General features: G+C 41.0%; 1 protein-coding gene across 3 annotated transcripts; it reads right to left on the bottom strand.

Annotated features, from left to right (window-relative positions):
- Positions 1-519: 519 nt before the first annotated feature.
- LSM6 (LSM6 homolog, U6 small nuclear RNA and mRNA degradation associated) lies at positions 520-13,679 on the bottom strand. 3 transcript variants are annotated; one of them, XM_070415268.1, is made up of 5 exons: positions 13,600-13,679; positions 12,098-12,201; positions 7,046-7,161; positions 3,667-3,780; positions 520-864 (listed from the first exon to the last, which is right to left on the bottom strand). In XM_070415268.1, the coding sequence occupies exons 3-5, from the start codon at positions 7,137-7,139 to the stop codon at positions 830-832; spliced, it is 243 nt and encodes an 80-aa protein (XP_070271369.1). In that variant the 5' UTR covers positions 7,140-7,161; positions 12,098-12,201; positions 13,600-13,679; the 3' UTR covers positions 520-829. The 3 variants fall into 3 exon arrangements, with proteins under 3 accessions (XP_070271369.1, XP_070271372.1, XP_070271371.1); XM_070415271.1 differs by lacking the exon at positions 13,600-13,679 and adding an exon at positions 12,393-12,921; XM_070415270.1 differs by lacking the exon at positions 12,098-12,201.
- Between the last annotated feature and the right edge of the window lie 9,398 nt (positions 13,680-23,077).

Genomic DNA, 23,077 nt, shown 5'->3' with positions numbered 1-23,077 from the left:
TGAGCAACTGAAACCTGACTATGTTTACAAACCCTATGCTGTGCTTTAATCTAAATGACCAGACAGATGAGCAGGACCAGCCCCTCCCCTGATGTGTTCACAAAATGAGTGACATTGATGCCAATGCTCTGGAAAGGGAGCAAGGGAATCCAACAGGTCGAACAGCACACGAGGAGATATGAGATGACTGTGGGCAGACTTGGCTTAAATGGAACGTTTTCACCCAACCAGCATACTGGGAACCTTTCAAATTTCTCCCCCAAATCAAGTCAGATTGCCACTCCTAGGTCCCTGATGCTATTTTCTATCAGGTGACTGTATCAGAGGCTGAGCTTCTGACCTCATGGACCCTCAGACTGAAACTGGATGGCTTTGTAGAATATTTTCACGCAAGTATTTTGTGTGGGAAATAGAAGGGGAAGGAATAAAGGGGACATCTCTAAGATGTTTGAATTATCATCCTGTGCATCATTTTAGTCAGTTGAGTAAGTAAAACAATCAAACCAAATGACTTTAAAGTCATGTAGGGAGAAACAAAGATCTTTCTTTTTCTTTTTTTTTATTCTTTTTGCATCCCGCAGACACAGAGGTAAAAAAAAAAAAAAAATGACTGAAACTTAAATATGAAAGAATTCTTTACAATTAAATCCACAACTTTATACATTTATCTTACGCACATGTCAGTGAAAAATCACCAATTATTACTGTTTCTACCTAATAACTGAAAAATCACCAATTATTATGAAATATGACAAATTATATAAAAGAACCAAAAAGATCTCATAAGAAAATATATCCAGGTCTGAAGAGTGCTGTACGCTTGATGCCTTCACATCCTTCTCTTCTGTGTGCTTATGTATAACACTGAAAAAACAAAACATACAGACATTGAAGAACTGTCCTTAAGCATCATAACAGTAAGTTTTTTAAAAAATATATATTTTTTTGATTTTTTTACAGAGAGGAAGAGAGAGGGATAAAGAGTTAGAAACATTGATGAGAGAGAAACATCAATCAGCTGCCTCCTGCACACTCCCCACTGGGGATGTGCCCGCAACCAAGGTACATGCCCTTGAGCGGAATCGAACCTGGGACCCTTCAGTCGCAGGCTGACACTCTATCCAGAGCCAAAATGGTTAGGGCATAACAATAAGTTTTAAAAGCAACAGATTTTGGCCTGACACCTCTGCAAATCGAAAGGAAATTTCCATACTACACAATAAACTCTAGAACTACTGTAGACTAATTTTATGAATCTAGACTTGATTTGATGTTATATAGGACTGTGTTCTAGTCTTAGCTGACTTACTTTTGTGACCAGGAGGATAAAACAAAATGAATGTGAAAGTTACCAGAATACAAAAATGTTTTATGATTATAGGTACATTAATTATGCTTGAAGTAAATCAATAAATTTTACGAGGCTAGATTCAGATTACGAATAAAGAACATATTTTCACCCATTTCCCCAACAGAAACTCTAAATTTGCTATCTAATTTTATAATTGCGACAGGATAAACAAGAGCTGAGGAGTTTGTTATTTAAAAAAAAAAGTCCTTTTTCTGAGTTCCCTGGTGTTGCCAAAGTGCTGCTTTGCTAAGCTTCCTGTGAGCACCCACACTGAACTCTTCAGGAGAGGTGGTCCATAAGAATAAGACAGGATATAAGACAAAATGCTATGCCTAGGTCACCAGAGATGTACGTCCCTCACATCCCCACCTACTCAGATTCTGATAGATTTGTTCACAGGGAAATTTAGAGATATCTTGATCAAAGATCATCCTATATAACAAAAGCATAATATGCTAAGTGTCCAGTCATCCATTCAACCAATCAAAGTATAATATGCTAATGATATGTTAAGGCCACTCAACCGCTCACTATGAAGTGCACTGACTACCAGGGGGCAGACGCTCCAACGGGTAGGTTAGCTTGCTGCTGGGGTCCGGCTGAGCGAGATGGTCTGGACATGCCCTGGAGCCCTCCCTGCGGTTCCTCCCCAGCTGGCCAACCTCCCGCATCCCTCCTTGATCCCGATTGTACACTGGTGGGGTTCCTCCACCTGGCCTGGGCCCTCTCGCAATCTGGGACCCCTTGGGGACGTCAGAGAGCTGGTTTCAGCCCGATCCTGCTCAACACAGGAGCTGCCCCCTGGTGGTCAGTGTGCTCCCACAGGGGGAGTGCCGCTCAGCGAGAAATGGGGCTCACAGCTGGCGAGTGCAGTGGTGGTGGCAGAAGCCTCTCCCGCCTCTGCAGCAGCCTTAAGGATGTCTGACTGATGGCTTAGGCCCTCTCCCAATCAGTCAGACATCCCTCAAGGGCTCCTGGACTGCGAGAGGGCACAGACTGGGCTGAGGAACACCACCCCCTCCCCCAAGTGCACCAATTTCATGCACTGGGCCTCTAGTAGCACAAATTAATCAAGTAAGCCAAGATCCTCTTAAAGAGTCTAGGATATGTGTGTGTATGTGTGTTTGTGAGGGGGGAGGGGGGCGTTAATTGGGGAAAAAGGAGACATTTACTGTTAAACTTTAGATAATAAAAAAAAGTCTAGGATGTGAATGTGGGAGTCTAAAAATAACTACCACTGATTATTAATTATTACATCATGGAGAAGATATATGAAGAGAAGCATCAAAATGACAGTAAAAACATCCTGGGAAATTGGACATGGTCTACATGTTGTATATGCATGTGACAGGATCCACCCTATCACTTACAGAACCTGCAACTGACCGCTATCAGTTGTCTTGAAATGTTGAAAAATCCTAACATTTCTTAGTAAATGTAAGAGATCAAATAAGAACAGTATGAAAAATGAGAAGAGAAACTCTACATGTTAGAACTAAAAAGCATATTATATATGAAGATATGGGAAAATATGGCATCGTATGACCAGGAGATAGAATACCCACACTAAGTCAGGGTGCTGAGTTCACAGCAAAGGGGCTGAGGGAGTTACCCAGAACTAAAGAACGCACACCAATAAAAAGCCCAAACTCAGGCTCCCAGAGCTCCATTTGGGGAATGGGAACAAAAAGTGGAGAGGGGTCAACGGGTAAGTGCCATCGTTTTGAAGTCTTCTCCTTCCCCCTAAAAATTCATATATTACTTTAGTGATAATGTGTTTTTAAATGAGGTACTTAAAAGTAAACATAATAATCACAGCCATATATTAGCTGTTAAAAAGCTGAGTAATTTTAGAACCATATTTCCTGTTTTGTCATTTTTGTCAAATTAAAAGATACAATCTCTACAGAGAGCATTTAAATGATTCACAAAGGACAAATAGGACAAGCTAACTGCCAAATGATGCAAACCAAAGATAGCAGGGAAACACTGGCCATTCTTACAGCCCCAGATTCCAGTGTGAGAGGCAGTGTTGGGGGAACAGAATAAACTGTATTCAACAGAAAGAGTTCGGGTCAGTATACCAATGCCCCTCAGTAAGGGCAAGGGAGATTTTTTAGTCCCCAAATCCATGAAGCTACTAAAAATAAGCTGGTCACATTGAAGATTTGAAATATAAGAATTTAAAAGTAAACAAAGTAAAACTAAAACTGAACTTTTAAGTTATCTAGAAAATCCATTGGTGATCCCAACTATAAACACAAAGGCTTAGTTCAGATGTTGTACAACTACACTACAGAGCGAAGAAATATTACCGTTGTTTCCTCGGATAAATGCATCCCCATACTTATTCTTCAGCTGTCCATTTACATATTCTTCCGTCTGCTCCAAGGCTATATTCATGTAGCCATCCAGACAAGCCAGGACCCCTGCAGACAGATTGAGTCAAAGAGAAGATATACAAAGCAAGGAAGAGTTGAAAATTACAGGGTATACCTTAGAGCTGACCATTTTTCCATTCATTAGCTCTTACATGCTTAATATAAAAATTCACACTGTAAACAACACTGAATAGATGGACGCATAGAAAAATGCCTTTATTTAATGTCCATCTGAATAAAAGCTAAGAAGCATACAGCATGAAAGTAGGAAAAACAATGAACTGTCACTTTTTCATGGTATGAAAAAGTTACTGATAACAGTAACTTTTAAAGCCTTCACAAAAGTAACATAATAAGAATATGCCAAATAAAACACCATTCTTTGAAAACTAAAAAAAGGAGTACGCAATTATGCAGGAGCAAATGACCATTAGCCAAGACTCCTCCCTTCCAGGGGCATTTCTTACTTTAGCCACTAAGTGAAATACGGGCCTGGCAGATTTATTTCATTCTTTCACAACAACTACTGCAGCAAATGAATGTAGTCCAAGGTTAAGAGGAAGTCTCCACAATCTGTTAAAATAATAGAAGAGGAGACAGCAGGTGCTCCTGAAGGAACAACTTAAAGCTGTGACTCACAGTGAAGAGCAGCTTGAGAATACAAGGCAACATATTGCATTATAACACATCCCTTTCTGTTTGTTACAGTTATAATATTTCAAATCCAGACTAATACAGAAAAATGGCCACAAACATTCTAGGGAACTTTCAAGGAAACTGGGTGAATAGTTTTCAAAACTGAGTCTCTAACTTAAAGAGGTATTTTCTAGAAAAATAATTAAAGTGGAAGCAAATACTACAGATTAGATTCAATTAACCAAGTCGACAACTTCATTTAGTCTCAATTTCGTTAGTATGCTCCTCACTCCCTGCCTCTGGCCCCATTCTCCTCTAAACAAAAGTTTCTTTTCAAAATTGTATGTGTAACGAGAGCACAAAACATTCACCTAACAGAATTCTGCTAAAAACTGGAAGCTTTCAGAGAATCACAATGGATTCTGAACATTAACAATTATCTCCTATCAAAAAGTTTATGATACAACTCTACAGTTTATTTCCTGCTGTATTAATGTTACAATTAAACCACAATTGTAAAAGAGCAAGAAACTTCTGAGACCTGGTCTGCAAATCTGTTTGAAAATGCATCAAGAGCATTTCAAAATTAAATGTTCACTTCTAATAAAAATAGCTATTCTCAAAGGAAAGGTTGTTTTTTGTGTGTTTTTTTTTTAAAAAGACAAAGGTGCCAGGTTATAATTGTAACACCTTCCTTTCTCTAAGGGATAAACTACTATAAATAACAGAAAATAAAGTTTTCTTTAAGCTTAAAGAGAAACTGCTACAAAGAGCTGGTTTTTAGTAGTATTTAACCACAAAATGAGAGCTCTGTGGAGTAATACTCCCAACAGTGTACACCACTTTGCTTTAATAGTATAGAAACCATGAGCCAGACATTCAGAAAGAGAAAAGTTATGACTACCACCCATGTGAAAGGTTATTTAGCCTCACTAGTAAACAGAGAAATATAAATAAAATGAGGTATTACTTGTTTTAGAATGAAAAAGTTGAAAACAAAGCTAATACAAGGGTTGGTGAGAGCCTAAAGAAGAATGAACCCTCTGTTCCAATGCTCTTCGACTCAGAAAACTTAGCCTAGGGAATTGATTCTAAAGAAATAGTTGGACAAATGCTCAAGATATGTCAAAGGAGCAAATATGTTTATAATAACAAAACTGGTAAACCCTTAAATGCGCATTCATAGGGAATTGGTTAAAAATTAACACAAAATTATGGTACATCCACACAAGGTAACCCCATGCAGTCATTAAACACTTTATACTGTCAGATAACTGAACATATTTTTTAATATTAAAAGAAAAATCAGGGTGCATGTATAGCTGATCCCACTGATGTAAAACTATGCTTATATGGAGACAGATCCAGTTGGTAAGGCTGATTGTCTCTGGGTATTAGAATTTCGGAAGAACTGGCTTTCTTCTGGATATACTTTTCTCCAGTATTTGCTTTGAAATTTATAACAAAACAAAAAATCCCACATATATTACATTTATAAATAGGTAAATTTTCCCTAAAGAGCAGAGACAAAAAGGTCCAGCTGGTTGATCTCCTCAATGAAGTGGGTACTGAGAAGATATTGAACACAGTGTTCACCCTAATCACCTGCTGAACATACTCAAATCTCTAGAAGTCTATTACATACTCTTTTAGGTTCATCAAAAGTTCATGAATGAGAAGCAGTACAGAGAGACTTTATAGCATCTCACTATTTAGTATAATCCACTGGTTTCACTAAAAAATCATATTAAATTGGAGATGTTATTAATATCAAGAAACCAAAGCAGTACATAAACAGCAAGGCGTTTGTGTCATGCATGAGTCTGAGTCCTAGTTCCTCTTACCAGGTGGGGATAATCAACAGAGATCTCAAAGGACTAATATGAAGATAAAATGAAAATTAAAGTGTTGAGCACTCACTGGACCCACAGTAAGCTCTCAATAAAATTGTTTGCATGTGTGAAAAGAGAAAAAAAGCTCAAGAGATTACTATCATTATTCAGAAGAGAGATGAAAAATTATTCAAAAAGGAGACTAAGGAAAGGCCATAACTCTCTGCTAACGAATTAGTTTTCTGTACCTGTAAACTAGTCTAGGTAATTTAACATATCTTAATTTTGGAAGACTAGAAATTTAGTAACTTAAAAAAAAAGGAATTTGATACTCACGCAATTAATTTTAATAGTGTCGCAGCCTTAAAAAGAGCATTCTCTAAGAGAACAGAAAGGTGTTTTTGGATAACCCGCACATTATGCGAGTGGGAAGTTTATGCTGTAAAATGACACTGTCTAAATAGCTGCTGCCAACCTTCAATACTTCTGCAAAACAAATGCTATTGTGCCAAGGGTTCTTCAGTATACAGCCAGCTATTCACGCCCGAGGCGACTGGGAATCCTTGGCTGCTACCAGGGTACCAGGGAATGGAGGCACACAGGCTCTCCAAGCAGAGACAGGAGACGGGAGCCACAAACCACACCGGAAGTCAGAAGCACACACTCTGGTGTCAGTTGTGTCTCTAAAGGGGATCAATCCAGGGGAAGAAAAGAGGTGGGCATAAAAACTGTTGACAACCAATGAGTTTTGAGATTCACTGGGTATGTTTAAAAGTTGCTAAAAATCAGTTAGTCATATTTACTTATTTAATTACACCAGTGAGGATGAAGCAGAAAAATATTACCTCGATAATCTACTCCAGAATTTAGTTTTACCACCACTGGTCGTCCAATGATTTGCTTTAAGAAGTCGCTGGGAGTTTGCTTCCGTAGACTCATTGTAACAATCCTGATCAGAAATCTGAAAAGGGGCAATAAAGGCAAGGACAAAAGTTAATTACTGAACAAAAAAAAAGCCTGAAGGCCTTAACATATTTATAGGACACCAAGTATGAATGGAGCAATGTGAAGACTCCACATTATTCTACCACCACACAACAGCTAACATGTTTCAGGAACTACTAGGAGCCAGAAACTAAGTGAGGCGCTTTCCATACATTATCTCATCAGTCCTCACATCGACCCTCTGACATAGCCTCCTCATAAAAGGGCCCTGTTCTCAACCACTTGTACTACTGCCTCACACACAAATCAGTATACCCATTCATTGAATGCTTGTGTTATTTATGCAGAGCACTCTGCTAAGATCCTTATACACACTACCAAATTTAATCTTTACAAGGACTCTGGGAAGGTCTTAATATCCCCATTTTGCTAATGAAAATAAAGGCACACAGAAAGATGAAATAATTTGCTCCCAAATGTGATGAAACCAACATTCAAGCTCAAATCAGTCATATTTTAAAGTCTATTCAAAGGTTCTCATAATTTAAGTTAAATAATTTTCTTTTCCAAGAGAAGTCAACATCCCAAGTTAAATAACAGAAAATACAAGTTTCAAAAACTACTCTTGAATTTGGGACCTCCTCATCCACTGCATCTCCCCAAGGCCTGAAAAAAATCTTAATGTGATCAACTGATTATTTTGCTCAACAAATTTTAATTTAATTTTTCCACTGAACTGTCAGTGTATTTTTTTTTTTTTTTTTTGCTACACAGTCTCAACAGGTAACTAAAATCACAACTACTATTCTGGACAACAACTATTCATTCAGGACTCGGACCACACAACAATGTTATGCAGTTTTGAACACAAAGAAAATAAAAAACAAACTAAATACTGTAACAGATTATATACCTTGAACGGGTTCAGTAAAAACAAATCTTCCCATTCATTTATAAACTGCCTTATTTATGTGCTGAACATGTGCCGGTTTGTGGATGAATAGATCTAGAGACTATTAACCCCGAGGGCCTGATATTGACTCAACTCATGAGTCTTAAGTTCATTTCCTATCAGATGCTAAATCCCATTATGCCAGTTTCTTCATATATAAGATCGAGATCAAACTAGCTATTTTGTGTTAAAAAACCAGTAAGATGCATCATGAAGTGAAAATCTAGTTCACAGGGATAGTATTAACTGCCTTGTTCAGTTAACAACAGAAAAAAGAATACGAACCTAGGCTATTAGTTGTTTAACTGATGGTGTCCCGGTTTTTTGTTCGTTTGTGAGTTTTTTTGCATTTTTTCTTTTTGTTGAATTTATTGAAGTGACACTGGTTAACAAAATTATACTGGTTTCAGGTGCACAATTCTACAATGCATCACCTGTACTGTATTGTGTTCACCATCCCAAGTCCATCACCATTTATCCCCCCATACCCTCTCACACCTCCTCCTTCTCCCTGCAAGCACCACACTGTTGTCTGTGTCCATGAGTTTTTTCTTTTTAACTCTATACCCCCACCCCCACCCCCTCGATAGCTGTTAGCCTGCTCTATGAGACTGTCTCTATTTTGCTTGTTAGTTCATTTTGTTCATCCCAGACTATTAGTTATTTAACTGATAGTGTTATTATTTAAAAAATCTTATTATTATCTCCCCTCACCTTTTAAAAAAGCTCAGCTATAGCCCTAGCCAATTTGGCTAAGATCAAGCTGTGGACTGAAGGGTCCCGGGTTCAATTCTGGTCAAGGGCACATACCTCAGTTGTAGGCTCAGTCGGAGCCGTGTGAGAAGGAACCTATTATTGTGTTTCTCTTACATAGAGTTTCTCTCTCCCTGTTTCTCCCCCTCCCTTCCATTCCTTCTAAAACATCAATGGGAAAAATATCCTTGGGTGAGAATTTACAAAAACTAAAATGAATAAATAAATAAAAGTACAGCTATATTCTTGTAAGCTTATCAAAGATTATACCTCTGCCATTACTAGTAAGCCTCATCTTTACTCCAATTAACACCGATTTCTGTCTGAAGGCATTCAACACTTGAAACTTTCACCAGCACCTTAGTGGCAGGCACATAGGCTGGGTAGGGATGTAACACCGACAAGATATGGCCTTGGACCCTTGGAATTTATATTCCAAAGCAGACCACACACACACACACCCTTGTAAAAGGAGAATTTTTAAAAGTTGTATGTAGTTGGATAGAATTTTGCAGAGAACAGCACACAGAAAGATCAGAGAAGGACTTCTGGAGGTGACACCTGAGCGGAGTGTGAAGGAAAAGAGTCCACCAGCTGGAAGGACAGAAAGCTTGGCGAAGGCACTGGACAGTGTGAGGAGAAAATCGACACAGGCAAGGAGGGCCAGCTGCAGCCTCCGAAGGCAGCAGGGCCACATTCCTGGGGAGCATGACTAAGAGCTTGGCCTTGAGCCTCTAGGGCTGTTTCCCAAACATGAGCCTGTGGATCACTTGGAGATTCCGCTTCAGTAGAACCAGGGTAGGAACCAGCGATCTGTTTGCACAAGCCTAGGAGACTCCTATGAACCGGTGGGTATGGGAAATACTGTCAGTGGCTGGGGACACGGGATGGTTGAAGCAGAGACCTGCATGAGTACCACTGTCCACTTCAGATGGAGTGGAGATGTGCTCTGGCATCAAGTTTCACATCTGGTTGTATTTGATGTAACCTGTCACCAATTACTGTCTTATATTCTTTTTTTTTTTTTTTAATACAAGTCTTTTCTCCCTCAACAGACTGTAAGCCACATGAAAGGAGAGACAAATACCAAGCTTTTCATTTATTCTCCAGAGCATCTATATTCTGGCAGATTTCTTGAAAAATATTTTAACAGTTATTTGGAAAGAGGCTGTTGCTTCAAACACACTTTATCCATCACTTTAGAGACCATATTTTTTTACATTTGTCTTCATTAGGCTTCCTCGATACTCCCTTTTACTTAATGACTTGCCCATAAATCCATTTTGTATGAGTAAATTGGTCTCAACATCACAATTTTTCCCATCACTTGGCTCACGTGAAAACTTTGTTTTCATCTTTGAAATGGGATAAGACATAAGGAATAGTTCTGACCATTTCTGAAGCAAGAGAACAGCCTCTTGAACCACCTATATTATAAAAGGCCAGTGGCCATAACGCAGTAACAACCAAACCACTGGTCACTAGGAGGTGCATTGATGAGTCTCGAGGTGCGGCGGGTCTGGGTCTCGTGCGATTTCACACACTGAGCCTCTAGTAGACACATAAGAGGAAAAAGGCCTCCTTTCTGCAGGGTCACCTTGATAAAACTCCTCCCTTAAAAATTAACGCCACAATCACCCTCTATGCCTCCAACCCCTGTTTGTTCTAACTAAATTACCTATTTTCACACATGGCTATTCAAAGGCAGAAGCTTCTCAGAGGTCTAAGATGAGAACATCTGCAAATTGCCCTGCAGAGATTTCCTTTAGTAAAAAAAATGGGGGGAAAGAACCAAATTTTACTCATCCAGGTATGTGCCAGGCATTAGAGTCCTGAGCAATTCACAAGGTCACCAGGGGAGGTGGCAAGCAGAACCAAGGCTTGATCCCAAAGCCCAAGCCCTTTCAAAGGCACAACTGCCCTTTGGACTATGTCAAGGTTCTCCTGTTAAACAGGCGATGGCCACAGACAGTGAGAGGGAGCCTAAATTATTGCAAATCAGCCCATAAAGGACTATCTCTAATGTGATTTTGAGTCATGTCACTGAGCAAAAAACACGTAGATTCTTGTTTCTTGGCCATGTTCACCTGGAAATTTTTGCCTACTCTTAGAATATTTACAGCTTAGGGTGAAAAAAAATTTGAAAAGCAAAATATTGCTATGAAACATAACATTACAACCCAAGTAAATGTACTTTAGCAGAATCTATCAGTCTGAGAGGACATCCGACACTGAGAACGGCTCTCCTTTCCAGCGGACCAGTCTCCCACAGCAGGCTCCAAGCTTCTGGGGGATCTCTGGTACCTAAACACACTGCCCAAGCCTGTGGACGGGGCATTTAAGGGCAGTGCTAAGACAAGTCCCCGTCCCTCCCCTCGCCAACTATGGGTATACTGACTAATACAGTATCATTCATGCATCTGAGCAGCTATAACATAGTAACATCTCTATTACTAACCACCACATAAAATATAGAGAAAGGAGAAATGTTTCTTTGTTGTCCAAGAAGCACCTGCATCTGAATCAACAGAGATGCTTGCTAAAATGCAGATTCCTGAAGCCTCCCCAAAGTCAGGCTGTCTAGGCAAGGGGCATTGGAATTCACATCAAGTTCCCCAAATAATCCCTGTGAGCAAATGGTTCTTGACCAGGAGAGATTTTGCCCCCAACCTCAGGGACATTTGGAAATGTCTGGAGGCATTTTGGATTGTCCTGTAAATATTCTAAGAGTAGAGGCCAAGGATATAGCTTACCCGTCTACAAAGGATAAGAAAGCCCTCCATAACAAAAAATTAACTGACCCAAAATGTCAATTGCGGGTGAGAAACTGCCGTAAGTCCTAAATCAAAAAGAGCACTGTTCTCTGGTCTCGACAGCAAGTTTTGAAAAAAACCACCTTCAAGGTGGAACAAATGAGAACAAACAGCTAAGTTCTAACGGGATGACAGAGTATAAATTGTAACTTATTAAATACTTTATCCCAACAGTTAGAGAATCTGAAAACAACTACTGTCAACAAATCTTGAAGGGGTTGTCATTCTAAATAAGGATTTCTATCCCTGGCCATGAAAATGGACCCTTTCCCATTTTTCAGTGTCACAAATCCCTCGGAGGATTGAAATCTCTGTTACTTGGTACAATTGTAAAAGGAAAGATTAATCCAGGAGATGTAAACATCTCTTCAAATTCTAGTATCGAGTGTGCCACAGTTCAGTGAGACCACCGAGGCAGCATCAAGAGTACTCACTTGGGAGGCAGGACACCTGAGTTCTAATCCCAGCTCTGCTACTTAATTAGCCGTGCGCCTCGGGTAACTCATCATTTCACCTCTCAAGGCCTCAGGCTCCTCATCTGCAAAATAAGGCAGTTATGCTAGAAGATCACTTAAGTGACCAGCCAGCCAGCCTGTAACCCCAACAATACACACACACACTAACACACCCTCTCAAGATCCCTTCGCAAAACTTAAGTGGACTTGCCAGACACCACCATTTAACAAACAAACAAAAAACAAACACCAAAAATTCCAAAGACAAGCTCACCTTTGCTGGTTGGTGAATTAGAAATGTATTATCAACTCTCATAGTTTTGGTGCAACAGGCACAGTCCTACATGAATGATGTAAACTACTATTTTGTTAAACAATTTGGCAATGTGTGTGAAGACCTAAAAAGACCTTAGTAGAAGGCAGCACCTATTCCAATAATTTCACTTCTCAAAATCTAGTCCAAGTAAAGAATCTAAAATACAGGTGTTTTTTTGTGGGTTTTTTTTTTTTTTTAAGTTTATCAGAGTATTGCTAAAATGAAGCAAGAACTCACAAATATCCTAAATGCCCCAGAGTTGGGATAGTTGAGTAATTTGGGGGACATACATAATGATGGGTTAGGGAGCCAATCAAAAGGATATACAAAATTAGGGATGTTATTTAGAACTTTTTTTAATTGATGAGAGAGACAGGGCAGGAAGAATTTTTAAATAAAACTGGAAAACTAAATATACTGTGAAGTGACCAAACAGGTAATCTTAGCTCAAGGAGAAATGAGCACAAGCCAGAGTAAAATACGGAAAGAAACTCTAAGTGGAGGGTTCAGAGGATGGTGTTCTCACTGAGCTCTTCAGTACTTTCTTTTTTTCTACAATAGCCTGTACCTCTAAGGGGACCACACTGAACCACGAGCACCTTGTAAGTGCACCCCCCGGTGCTGGAAGCCAGAGCCTGAACCCCGGCCAGGGACGCGCGCCCCTGCACACAAAAGCCCTGGACCAGAGCTGACCACCGGACAACGGCAGGTGGGCGTCCCCAGCCTGGGACAGTGGGCCAGCCCGCCCTTAATTCCCGGGGGTCCGGTGCAAGCACCCCGATGGCTACAGGCCCGGCGGACAATGTCCTGCAGCCCTAACACCCCGGCGCAGCGCGGCCGTGCCCGGAGTCCGCTTTCCCGCCGAATCCCCAGGCTGAAGTCGGGGTTCCCTGCGGAACTTCGACAACCTGGGGTGCACTCGGAAGCCAGATGCGGGGGCCCCGGCGGGTGCCGTTCGTTACCGCGCGGGCCAGGCGCCCCCGCGGGAGGGGCTCTCCGGGACGGCTCATCCGGCGCCGACCACCCCGGACCTCCCGGCCGCGCCAGGCGCCACGAGCGCGGCCTTCGCGGGACCGGCCTCCCGCAGGCTCCGCGGCTGCTCCCCGCCCTGCCCCGGGCGGCGCCACACCGGGGCTGGGAGTGGCCCGTGCGTCTGCGGGCTCACCTCGTGGCTGGGACCGGAATGCCCGCTCTGGGAGCCCCACAAGTCCAGCCTCCGCCAACGGGACGAAATCGAAAGTGAAACCGCGGCGGCGGCGGCACTTTCCCGCCTCAGCCAATCACTGCTCCCCGGGCTACGGCGGCCCGCGGGGCCAAAAGAGCCCAGCCTGGCGGGAGCGCGCAAATCCTGGAGTTCAGGTTTGCCTGAAGGCAAAGTCCGTGCTGCGGGGTTAAATGGAAAGCGCTGGTGCTCTCTCCTTTAACAGAAAGCCCCTCTTAAAAAAATAAAAACGATAATAAGAAAAACAGGAAGTGATCTTTCAGGCAGAAATGTAAGTAGTAGCTCGAAGTCATAGGCAACTAGAAATTACTACGAAAGCAATGACTATACACACTCAGAAATGTCCTCGAATAATTGAAAGCAAATAAATAAATAAAAGAAGGGGCCTCAAATCTTTAAGTCCACCTTTGGATTTTGACTTAAGTGTGTGAAGATGAAGCCATTATTAGCAGGAGATTGTTTCCGTGGCAACGTTAATTGACACAAATAGGATTAAAATCACCAAAGTAACTCTGTACTATAATGGAATAAATTGCGTTCCATTACAAACTATTTCTAATTGGAAATGGTGCGCAGACATTAAGTGCTGCTATGGGAACCTGGTTTGGAATTTTGCTTGACTTCTCAATATTCTTGCTATAAATGGAAAGGGGGAGGTAAATAAGGAAACTGTCAAACCGAGACTTGATTCCTTTCTCTACACACATGGCCTCATCACATTAAATCTTATACTTTAATTCTACATAATTTGTAACACCATAAACGGTGGTGATTTCTTTAAACAGATTTTTAACCCTAAGTGTTATAGAATCTAAGAGGCAGAATTTTTTTCTAAGACAAAAATGAATTCCTCCTTTTATAAGCTAAAGAGATGAACTTTTGATTGATATCACAGGTAGGGAACAACTGGGCATGGTTTGGTACAAAAGACAGTCTTTCTTGTATCCTTCTATAAAATCTCACTTTGGGTAAAGACCAAGCGTTATGGATTTTTTGAAAGACTGTATTTGAAATCCTTGCAGTATAAAATATAATGTAAACACAAAATTTAAGTAAAGTATTAATTAAAATAATTAACTGCAAAGAACATACATAATCTATACTAATAAAAGGGTAATATGCTAATTAGACCGGATGTCCTTCTGGACAAAGCCATGGTAGCGGGGGCCGAGGCAGAGGTGGTTAGGGGCAATCAGGCCAGCAGGCAGGTGAGCAGTTAGGAGCCAGCGGTCCTGGATTGAGAGGGTTCCCAGATTGGAGGGGGTGCAGGCCGGGCTGAGGGACTCCCCGCCCCCCCCCCACCCCTGCATGAATTTCGTGCACCAAGCCTCTAGTAGAATATAAAGCCCTGTCCCTTAAAACCTTTTTCACAAAAGACATCAAATTGTACCATATTCCCCACTACTTGTTTCAATTATTTAAAAAAAGAAGGTTTGATTCATAACCTCTTTCCCTTTGCCAGAGAGCCCTGATGGAGTCAGGTGTGGTGGGCAGGGGGTCATGAGGAATATTAAGGTCATGGTTCATCTTCAGAGGCAGCTGTAATCCTTTCCAAGGGGCATGGACTGTAAGGGCCCAAATAGACAAATGGGGCGGGTGCCATGAATTACTTCACAAGCCAACAAGTTTACCTAAATGTGTTTATCCAGAATTCTTTCAGCAGCTTATGACTGGCTTTTACCAATTGACAAAGCAACTTTCCATATTTCACAGGGTATTTTTAGTATCTTTAATTTTGCAAAGAATCGGCAGGATTTTTCTGAAGACTAGTCCACCAAGAATTCATCTTCAAACCCATGGACATAAACATTAATTTATTAAGGCCATAAAAATAAATATGATAAATCATAACAGTAATTTTACAAGATTTAGTTTAGCTTACATAGTTGTTTAGTTTAATTTTTAAAATTGACAAACCTACATTGACACATCATTATCACCCAAACTCCATAGTTTACATTGGGGTTCACTCTCCCCCCCCGCCAATGTTTTTATTGATTTCAGAGAGGCAGGAGAGGGAGAGAGAGGTAGAAACATCAATGATGAGAGACAATCATTGATCAGTTGCCTCTTGCATGCCCCCTACCCGGGATCAAGCCTGCAACCCTGACATGTGCCCTGATGGAACTGAACCGTGGGTGACCTCCTGGTTCATAGGTCGATGCTCAGGTATGGTTTCTGAACCACACTGGCCAGGCATGGGTTTACTTTTGGTGTTGTACATTCTATCGGTTTTGACAAACATATTTTACATGTGCCCATTATGATAGTATCATACAGAGTATTTTCACTGCCCTAAAAATCCTCTGTGCTCTGCCTATGCATCCCTCTGTCCCCACTAATCCCTGGCAACCACTGATCTTTTTACTGTCTCCATGTTTTTGTTTTTTCCAGAATATCATAAAGTTGGAATCCTACAGTATGTAGCCTTTTCAGATTGGCTTCTTTCACTTAGTAATATGCATTTAAGTTTCCTCCATGACTTTTCATGGCTTTATAACTTATTTCTTTTTAATGCTGGATAGCAGTTCATTGTCAATATACCACAGTTTGTTTATCCATTTACTTACTAAAGGATGTCTCAGCTACTTCCAAGTTTTGGCAATTATGAATAACCTGCTATGAACATCTGTATGCAGGTTTTTGTGCGGACATAAGTTTTCAACTCGTGGTAAATGAGTTGAGTTTTCAACTCTTTGGATAAAAACCAGGGAGTCAATTGCTGAATTATATAATGAGAGAATATTCAGTTTTGTAGGAAACTGCCAAACTGTCTCCCAAAGCAGCTGTACCATTTTGTATCCCCTCCAGCCACGTATGAGAGCTCCTGTTGCTTCACAATGTCACCAGCATTTGGTATTTCCAGTGTTTGGATTTTGGCCATTCAGTAGGTCTGTAGTGGAATCCCTCTGCAGTTTTAATTTGCATTTCCCTAATGACATATGATATGGAGTATTTTTCTAAATAATTTAAAATAGATTTTTATTGATTTTAGAGGGAGAGGAATAGAGAGATAGAAACATCAATGAAAGAGAAATTGTACGGCTGCCTCCTGCATGCCCCCTACTGGGGACCGAGCCCACAACCCCAGCATGGGCCCTGACTACGAATCAAACCAGGGACTTCTTGGTTCTTGGGTCAATGCTCAATCACTCAGCCATACTAGTTGGGCTGGAGTATTTTTTTTATATGCTTATTTGCTATCTGTATATCTTCTTGGGTGAGGTAGCTTTTCTGATTTTTTGCCATTTATTATGATTGTTTGATTTTTTTAATCATTGAGTTTTAAGAGTTTGTTGCATATTTTAGATAATATTTCTTTAACAGATATGCCTTTTGCAAATATTTTCTCCCAGTCTATGGCTTGTCTTCTCATTCTCTTGAACATATTGGGTATTCTTAAAATAGGCAAATACTAGTATAAAAATACTAAGGTGAACTCTTGCCATTTCATTAGTTGTTCCAAACTTCTAGAGTCCTATTCCTTTAAAAAAAAATGTCATTTAGAGTTTCATGTTCATAACAAAAAGTATCATGTCTAGCTTATTTTTTAAAACACCCACCAACCTTGTGGACATGTGTGTGATTGTATTATGTTGATGCTGCTAATAATATATACAAACATGGAACTGGATTAGCCAACAGTCTCCAGAACAGATTTGAATACCCAAATCAGTGTTATAATCCTAAGAATGCTGGTTGTTCTTCTTCAAGCAATGCATTACTGGTGAAGTGCTGGCATGCACTTGGGCCTTTCCTGGACAATAAAGATATCTAATCTGTTACACCCTAGTTTTGGACTACTATTATCTCCATTGTATCATGGGATGTGAAAGATACCCTATAGTTATTGAATATCTCCCCACCCCCTCTTTTTTACAGTGTAGCCCTTCAATCATCACACGTATGGGCAGGGTCTCAATTCCAACTCTCTACCCCAAATGGGCCCAATGCCTTCTCTCTTGTACTCCTGGACATTAAAACTGTCACTTCCATTCTTCTTTCTCCTGATCCAATTCAAACCTCATCACCTTCTGGGTGACTGTGGGAGCCTTGAAACTGATCTCATCAGTTGGAGCCCAAGCCCCTTCTCTTCAACCAGGCCAACTCCTAATTGTACTTTAGGTCTTAGCCCAAACATAGATGCCTTAGAGAAGACCTATTTTTAAATATATGTTTTTATTGATTTCAGAGAGGAAGGGAGAGGGAGAGGGAGAGGTAGAAATATCCATGATGAGAGAATTATTGATCAGCTGCCTCCTGCACACCCACATGTGCCCTGACCTGGTTAGAACCGTGATCTCCTGGCTCATAGGTCAACACTCAACCACTGAGCCACGCCGGCTGAGCGTTATAGAAGACCTTTGATAATCCCTCAGACTAAAATATTTTTCCTCTTGTTCATGATCATGTACTTCTCCTTTGTGCCCCTTGTGAATGCCACTATTAAATAACTCGTGTGTGTGTGTATGTGTGTGTGTGCACGCGCACGTGTGTGTGTTTCCTCCCTCATGTGTACTCTGTGAGCTCAGGGCCAATGTCTATATCTTTTAATATCGTGCTGTAATATCTTCTGAGGAGTAACATGAGCTCATGGACTGATGGACAAATTTCTCAGAAAAGTCAGTGTGCCTTTTATTTTTGACACATGATGGGACATATTCTACATCGTGGGCACTTGGTTTCAGATATCATGTTTGAGATGCTTAAATAAATGTTCAGACTTCACTGGCCATCATTTTGGCATGACTTGCATTCAAAAGCGATGGACTCCAGGTCTGAGCTCCTCTGCGCAGAGCCTTTCAACCGCCAGGATGCTTTATGCGCCACCGTGAACTCCAGAAAACCTTTCTCAGCTGTAAAACTCAGTGAAATCGGTGTGACGCTGCCCTTGTATTTTAATCAAGATGAACTTGAAAGGTGAACATTATAAGTGGGAGAAATTATTTATAATTTGGTAATAAAAGTTTATGTCCAACACTCCAAATTTCATACATCTGCGATGTGCTGGCCCTGAGATATAAAACAATTGGAGTTGCCTTTACATTTGGCCTTATATGAAAGGTCATAAATTAGAGTGATAGCATTCGTCCTCTTTCCTAGCTCACAAAATTTCCATATTAACTTCTTCACCTCAAACATAAATGGTTACCCAGCTGCAAAGAAAAGAGTTGCGTTGGCCTTTATGAATTATGGTTTACGTTGGAAATCTGCAGAACACGGCCTGCTGTTCGTCTTGCACTGGAGCTAATTCTGCCGCAGTGAAACTAATTAAAACTGTATGGCCAGTTCAAGTCAAGACAGTACAATATACAAAACTCAGGCATACTTTAGATGCCAGCAAATGACATGTGGTTCTTTTAACTCTTAAAAATGCACTTCTACATCTTTCAAGGGTTTTCTATGCTAGAATACCTGCTACCACATTTATATAAAATAAATTCAATTTTCAAAATGTTCCTAATGTGGTTTTAACGGATAATGTGAAAATTTTGATTTTTTTAAACTACAAAACCCCCACAATCCGTTTCTTTTATGACATAGCATAACTAAATTCATTCCAAAATATTAATGAATTGGACCAGTGCTTTAAACATTTCCAAAAAATGTTTACAGCAAAGAAAAAAGAAAACAACAAAACATAACAGATGTCCTTGATTTTCTAGGGTGGCTTATCAAATCCATATGCTGTGTGTGTGTGTGTGTGTGTGTGTGTGTGTGTGTGTGTAAAAGTTCCTTTTGCAAGCACTGTAGTGCAGTTAAAATGAAGCATATTATACACCAGCAGGGTCAGTCTCAAGAACAACTGTAGAATCTTAGGCCTTCATCTAGGCCCTAGATTCTAGGGAGAATGCAAAACTGTAATACCAAATGCTACTTCTCTGTAACTTTTAGCATTAGAAGCATTTATTTTTTCCGAATTCTGGATTAATAAACATAATGTAGCTGAAAATCACCAATATGTTAGCATAAGCTTTTTTATCTCAATTTTGCTTTTCTTCAGTAGTTAGCTATTTTTCTCTCTAATATCAGGAGAGATGGATGTCTCTGCAGCCATCAAAGTCGTTGCAGTAAGAAGCACATCTGTTGTTACCTAAAACTCCTAGGAGCAAAGGCTGTAGTTGTCTCTGCTGTAACAAAGTCTGCACCAATGTCTGGACAAACTTCTAGAAGGTCACCACACAGAGAGGGTGATCAGCTGTCTCAAAACACAACACTGGCCCAGCCAGAGTCACCCAGTGGTTGAGCATCAACCTATGAGCCAGGAGGTCGTGGTTCAATTCCTGATCAGGCCACTTGCCCAGGCTGTGGGCTCGATCCCCAGTGCGGGGCATGCAGGGGGCAGCCCATCAATGATTCTCTATCATTATTGATGTTTCAATCTCTCTCTTCCTCTCCCTTTCACTCTGAAATCAATAAAAATACATTAAACAAAACAAACAAACAAAAAACACTGTCCTCTTTTCATATCTGTCCTAAAAAGAATTGGGGGAACTGACAGTCATCTCCATAAATTCCAACTAGAAAAAAGAATAATACCCTTTTACCTTGAGAGTGTTCTCTACCAACTCAAATGAGAAGAATCCTAACTGCCTTTATTAGAAAGAGAATCGAGGCCTTCTGATTTATGCTGAAGAATTGAGGCAAACAGGTTGCAGAGGACACAAAATGTGGGAAGAACAGACACAACCTCCACCTATGTCACGAGCCAGGATGGATGTTGCCATTTCTAGATTGACTCTAATCACACTCCAGGGAGGAGGCGGGGGAGAGGACTGAGTAGTAGGTGTAGGCATTTGCTAGATTAAGGCCCATCCTAACATTATGTTCAAATGACAAGTTGTCCCCTTTTTAAAATAAAGTCTTGTGTATTTGTTCAGTGCCTGACAAAGAAAAGGTACTCCTAAATATCAAAGGATGAATAAATGGCCAGGTGGATGCATCCTCAGCTGGTCCCAGGATCACAGCCCCTGGGTATCACAGCTCGAATAAATGTTAAATAAAATATGAAAGAAAACAAAGTTCCTAGATGTGGGTTCTAAATCAGAATCTCAGCACTTCTTGAACCTTTCCCCCCCCAACACTAATCACACAACTAATTAATAAAATAGCTTCATTGATGATTTTTGAGTGCCTGGGCCTGCTGTCCCAATCGGATTTTTGCCTCCATTCCTGTTCAGGAGCAGCAAAGATCTCAGAACCTTCATTGAAGCTTACTTTTCACTCTCCTCTCTACATAGAGAACACACCAACCAGTTCAGTGCCTAAGTTACCCGCTATTACACATGAAGGAAAACTAGGGTCTTATGGATCCCAACTCCCCCCCCCCCCCCCCCCCCCCCGCAACCCAAATAATTTATTCTGAGCAAAATTCAATAGTACACTTATAAAATTCAAAATCAAGAGAAAAAGAGATTCTGGTGGAACTTTAGTTATACAGAAAATTGATTGCTTTTAAAATGTAAAGGAATATGACTTTTGTATTCTTGGGATAAATACTAGTGTATGTGTTTTAAAAAGTAATATGTTATTCGTTTCCACTAGCTGGAGCAGAGGAAGCCTTGGCTAAGTGCTGTGCATGGCCCTGTCCATCTTTGAAGTTTCTTCATTCCTAAACCACTGGCAACTTTCCATTGGCCCAGGAGTACACTCAGCTCACTTGGTGGTAATACGTGACCAAGTGTGAGGCCATGGACTTCACAGAGTGCTATATTAGAGAGAGGGACACTTTTTTGTCTGGGAAGAGTTGCTGAACAAAACTGAGGCAGGGCTCATTTTCCTCCTTTGAACACATGCAAGACCAGTGCCGATACTAAAGCTGAATATGTACATCTGAGGGCTTTGCTGGAGCGTTATGACTGTGGCAATCATGAGGTATACCACCATAGCTCACCCATCCCTCAGCCTGAGAGGGCCATGGCAAGTCAGATACGGTGGCACAGAACAAGAAAACCCACTGGAAGACACACTAGAAGCTAGGTGTCTATAGAAAAGGGGCATGAGGAAGGGATACGCCTTGCCTCCTGGTAGAGGAAAGTAAGTTCTGGGATGGTGCCGTCAGCCTCCCATGTGGATAGTGAACACTGGCCAATAAGGATGCTATTTGAAGGAGATGGGTGTCTTTTATGTCCTCCCAAAGTTTCCTTGTCAAGGAGCTCCTCTTCCTAGTCTCGTAAGTCATCTTCTGACATCACGTGAATTCTCACCACGGTGGCCCCAGCTAGCGCAACCTGGGCTCTGGCCTCTGCACTTCTGCCCTCTCACTGTTCCCCAAGATAATGCATGTGCTTTCAGCCTCTTTTCCAGTTTTTTAACTTAATGTCATCATGACAAAGACCTTATAAACACGTTTCCCATAAGGTAATAATAGCAGATTCAATATGTGATGATGCTCATGCACATTTTAATATGGTAGAGTTCCTTAACAGCTTAAAGGGGTAAATCTCTTCTTATGAAATGCTGGCATCCGGGCCAGGTGTGGGGAGGCAGTGCATGTATTTGTAGGTGTGATGGCCTTCCCAGACAAGCAGGAGACATGTCCACTTGCCTACTGACTAGCCTTCCTATTGTATCGGGCCAAGAGTGGACTACATGAATAAGACCCTTTAAACTCCCCACATGTATGAATGAAGCAGGCCAACAATTTCTACTAACAAGAAAAAGCTTAAATCCAACACAAAACACAAAGGCGACTTCATTTACCAATTACAGGTGAATTGTGGGTTAAGCATTCTTTTGCCACTTTTCAGAATGAACAACTAAAAAGGAAGGGCTAGTCACGGAACATGGCTAATGATTTACTACAAGAGCAAGTGGGCAGTGCATGCATTAGTAAACTGCCCTCCAGCCGGCTTTCCTATCTGAGCTATGCCGGCCCACTTTTTAAGCCTGAATTTTAAAAACTTAAAAAAACAAGAGGGAGCTATCTTTTCAAAACTGGCTTATATCATCTTCAGTTAAGAAAAACGTGTATTTATTTTTTTAAAGTAATGTCATTTCCAGAGGCCTACCTCTTTCCCTTTGACAGGCCAGCAGAATGCTTATCTTCATATTTTCATAATGAAAACTCCCCCAGCTCAGGCTACTCTGGCAGATTTACAACCTTTGAGCAGGAGAGCTGACAGGCATTTTAATATGAAAGGAGATATGATGTCTTTAATGTACAGTGATGTCACTCCTAACAAGGGGAAGCAGCTTTCCGCAGTGCAATCACCATAACAAGGCCAACCTGGCTGCTGCAGGAGAGACCTTCTAACCTGGAGAAAGGTCACCGATAAGGCAGAAAAGCGGGGCCTCTCCTGACTCAGGTGGCAGGGCACGGAGTGAGGTCATCGTCACAAGCCTGTGATGGGGGTGCATCAGCCACAGGAAGTTGAAGCCAGCAACTGTCCAGACAGAGCCGACCTTGAGAAGGGAAAAG

This window comes from Myotis yumanensis, unplaced genomic scaffold (assembly GCF_028538775.1).
Source record: "Myotis yumanensis isolate MYYU_CA2020_CCGP unplaced genomic scaffold, mMyoYum1.0.hap1 SCAF_5, whole genome shotgun sequence".
NCBI lineage: Eukaryota > Metazoa > Chordata > Mammalia > Chiroptera > Vespertilionidae > Myotis > Myotis yumanensis.
This window is presented reverse-complemented; position numbering and strand designations above follow the sequence as displayed.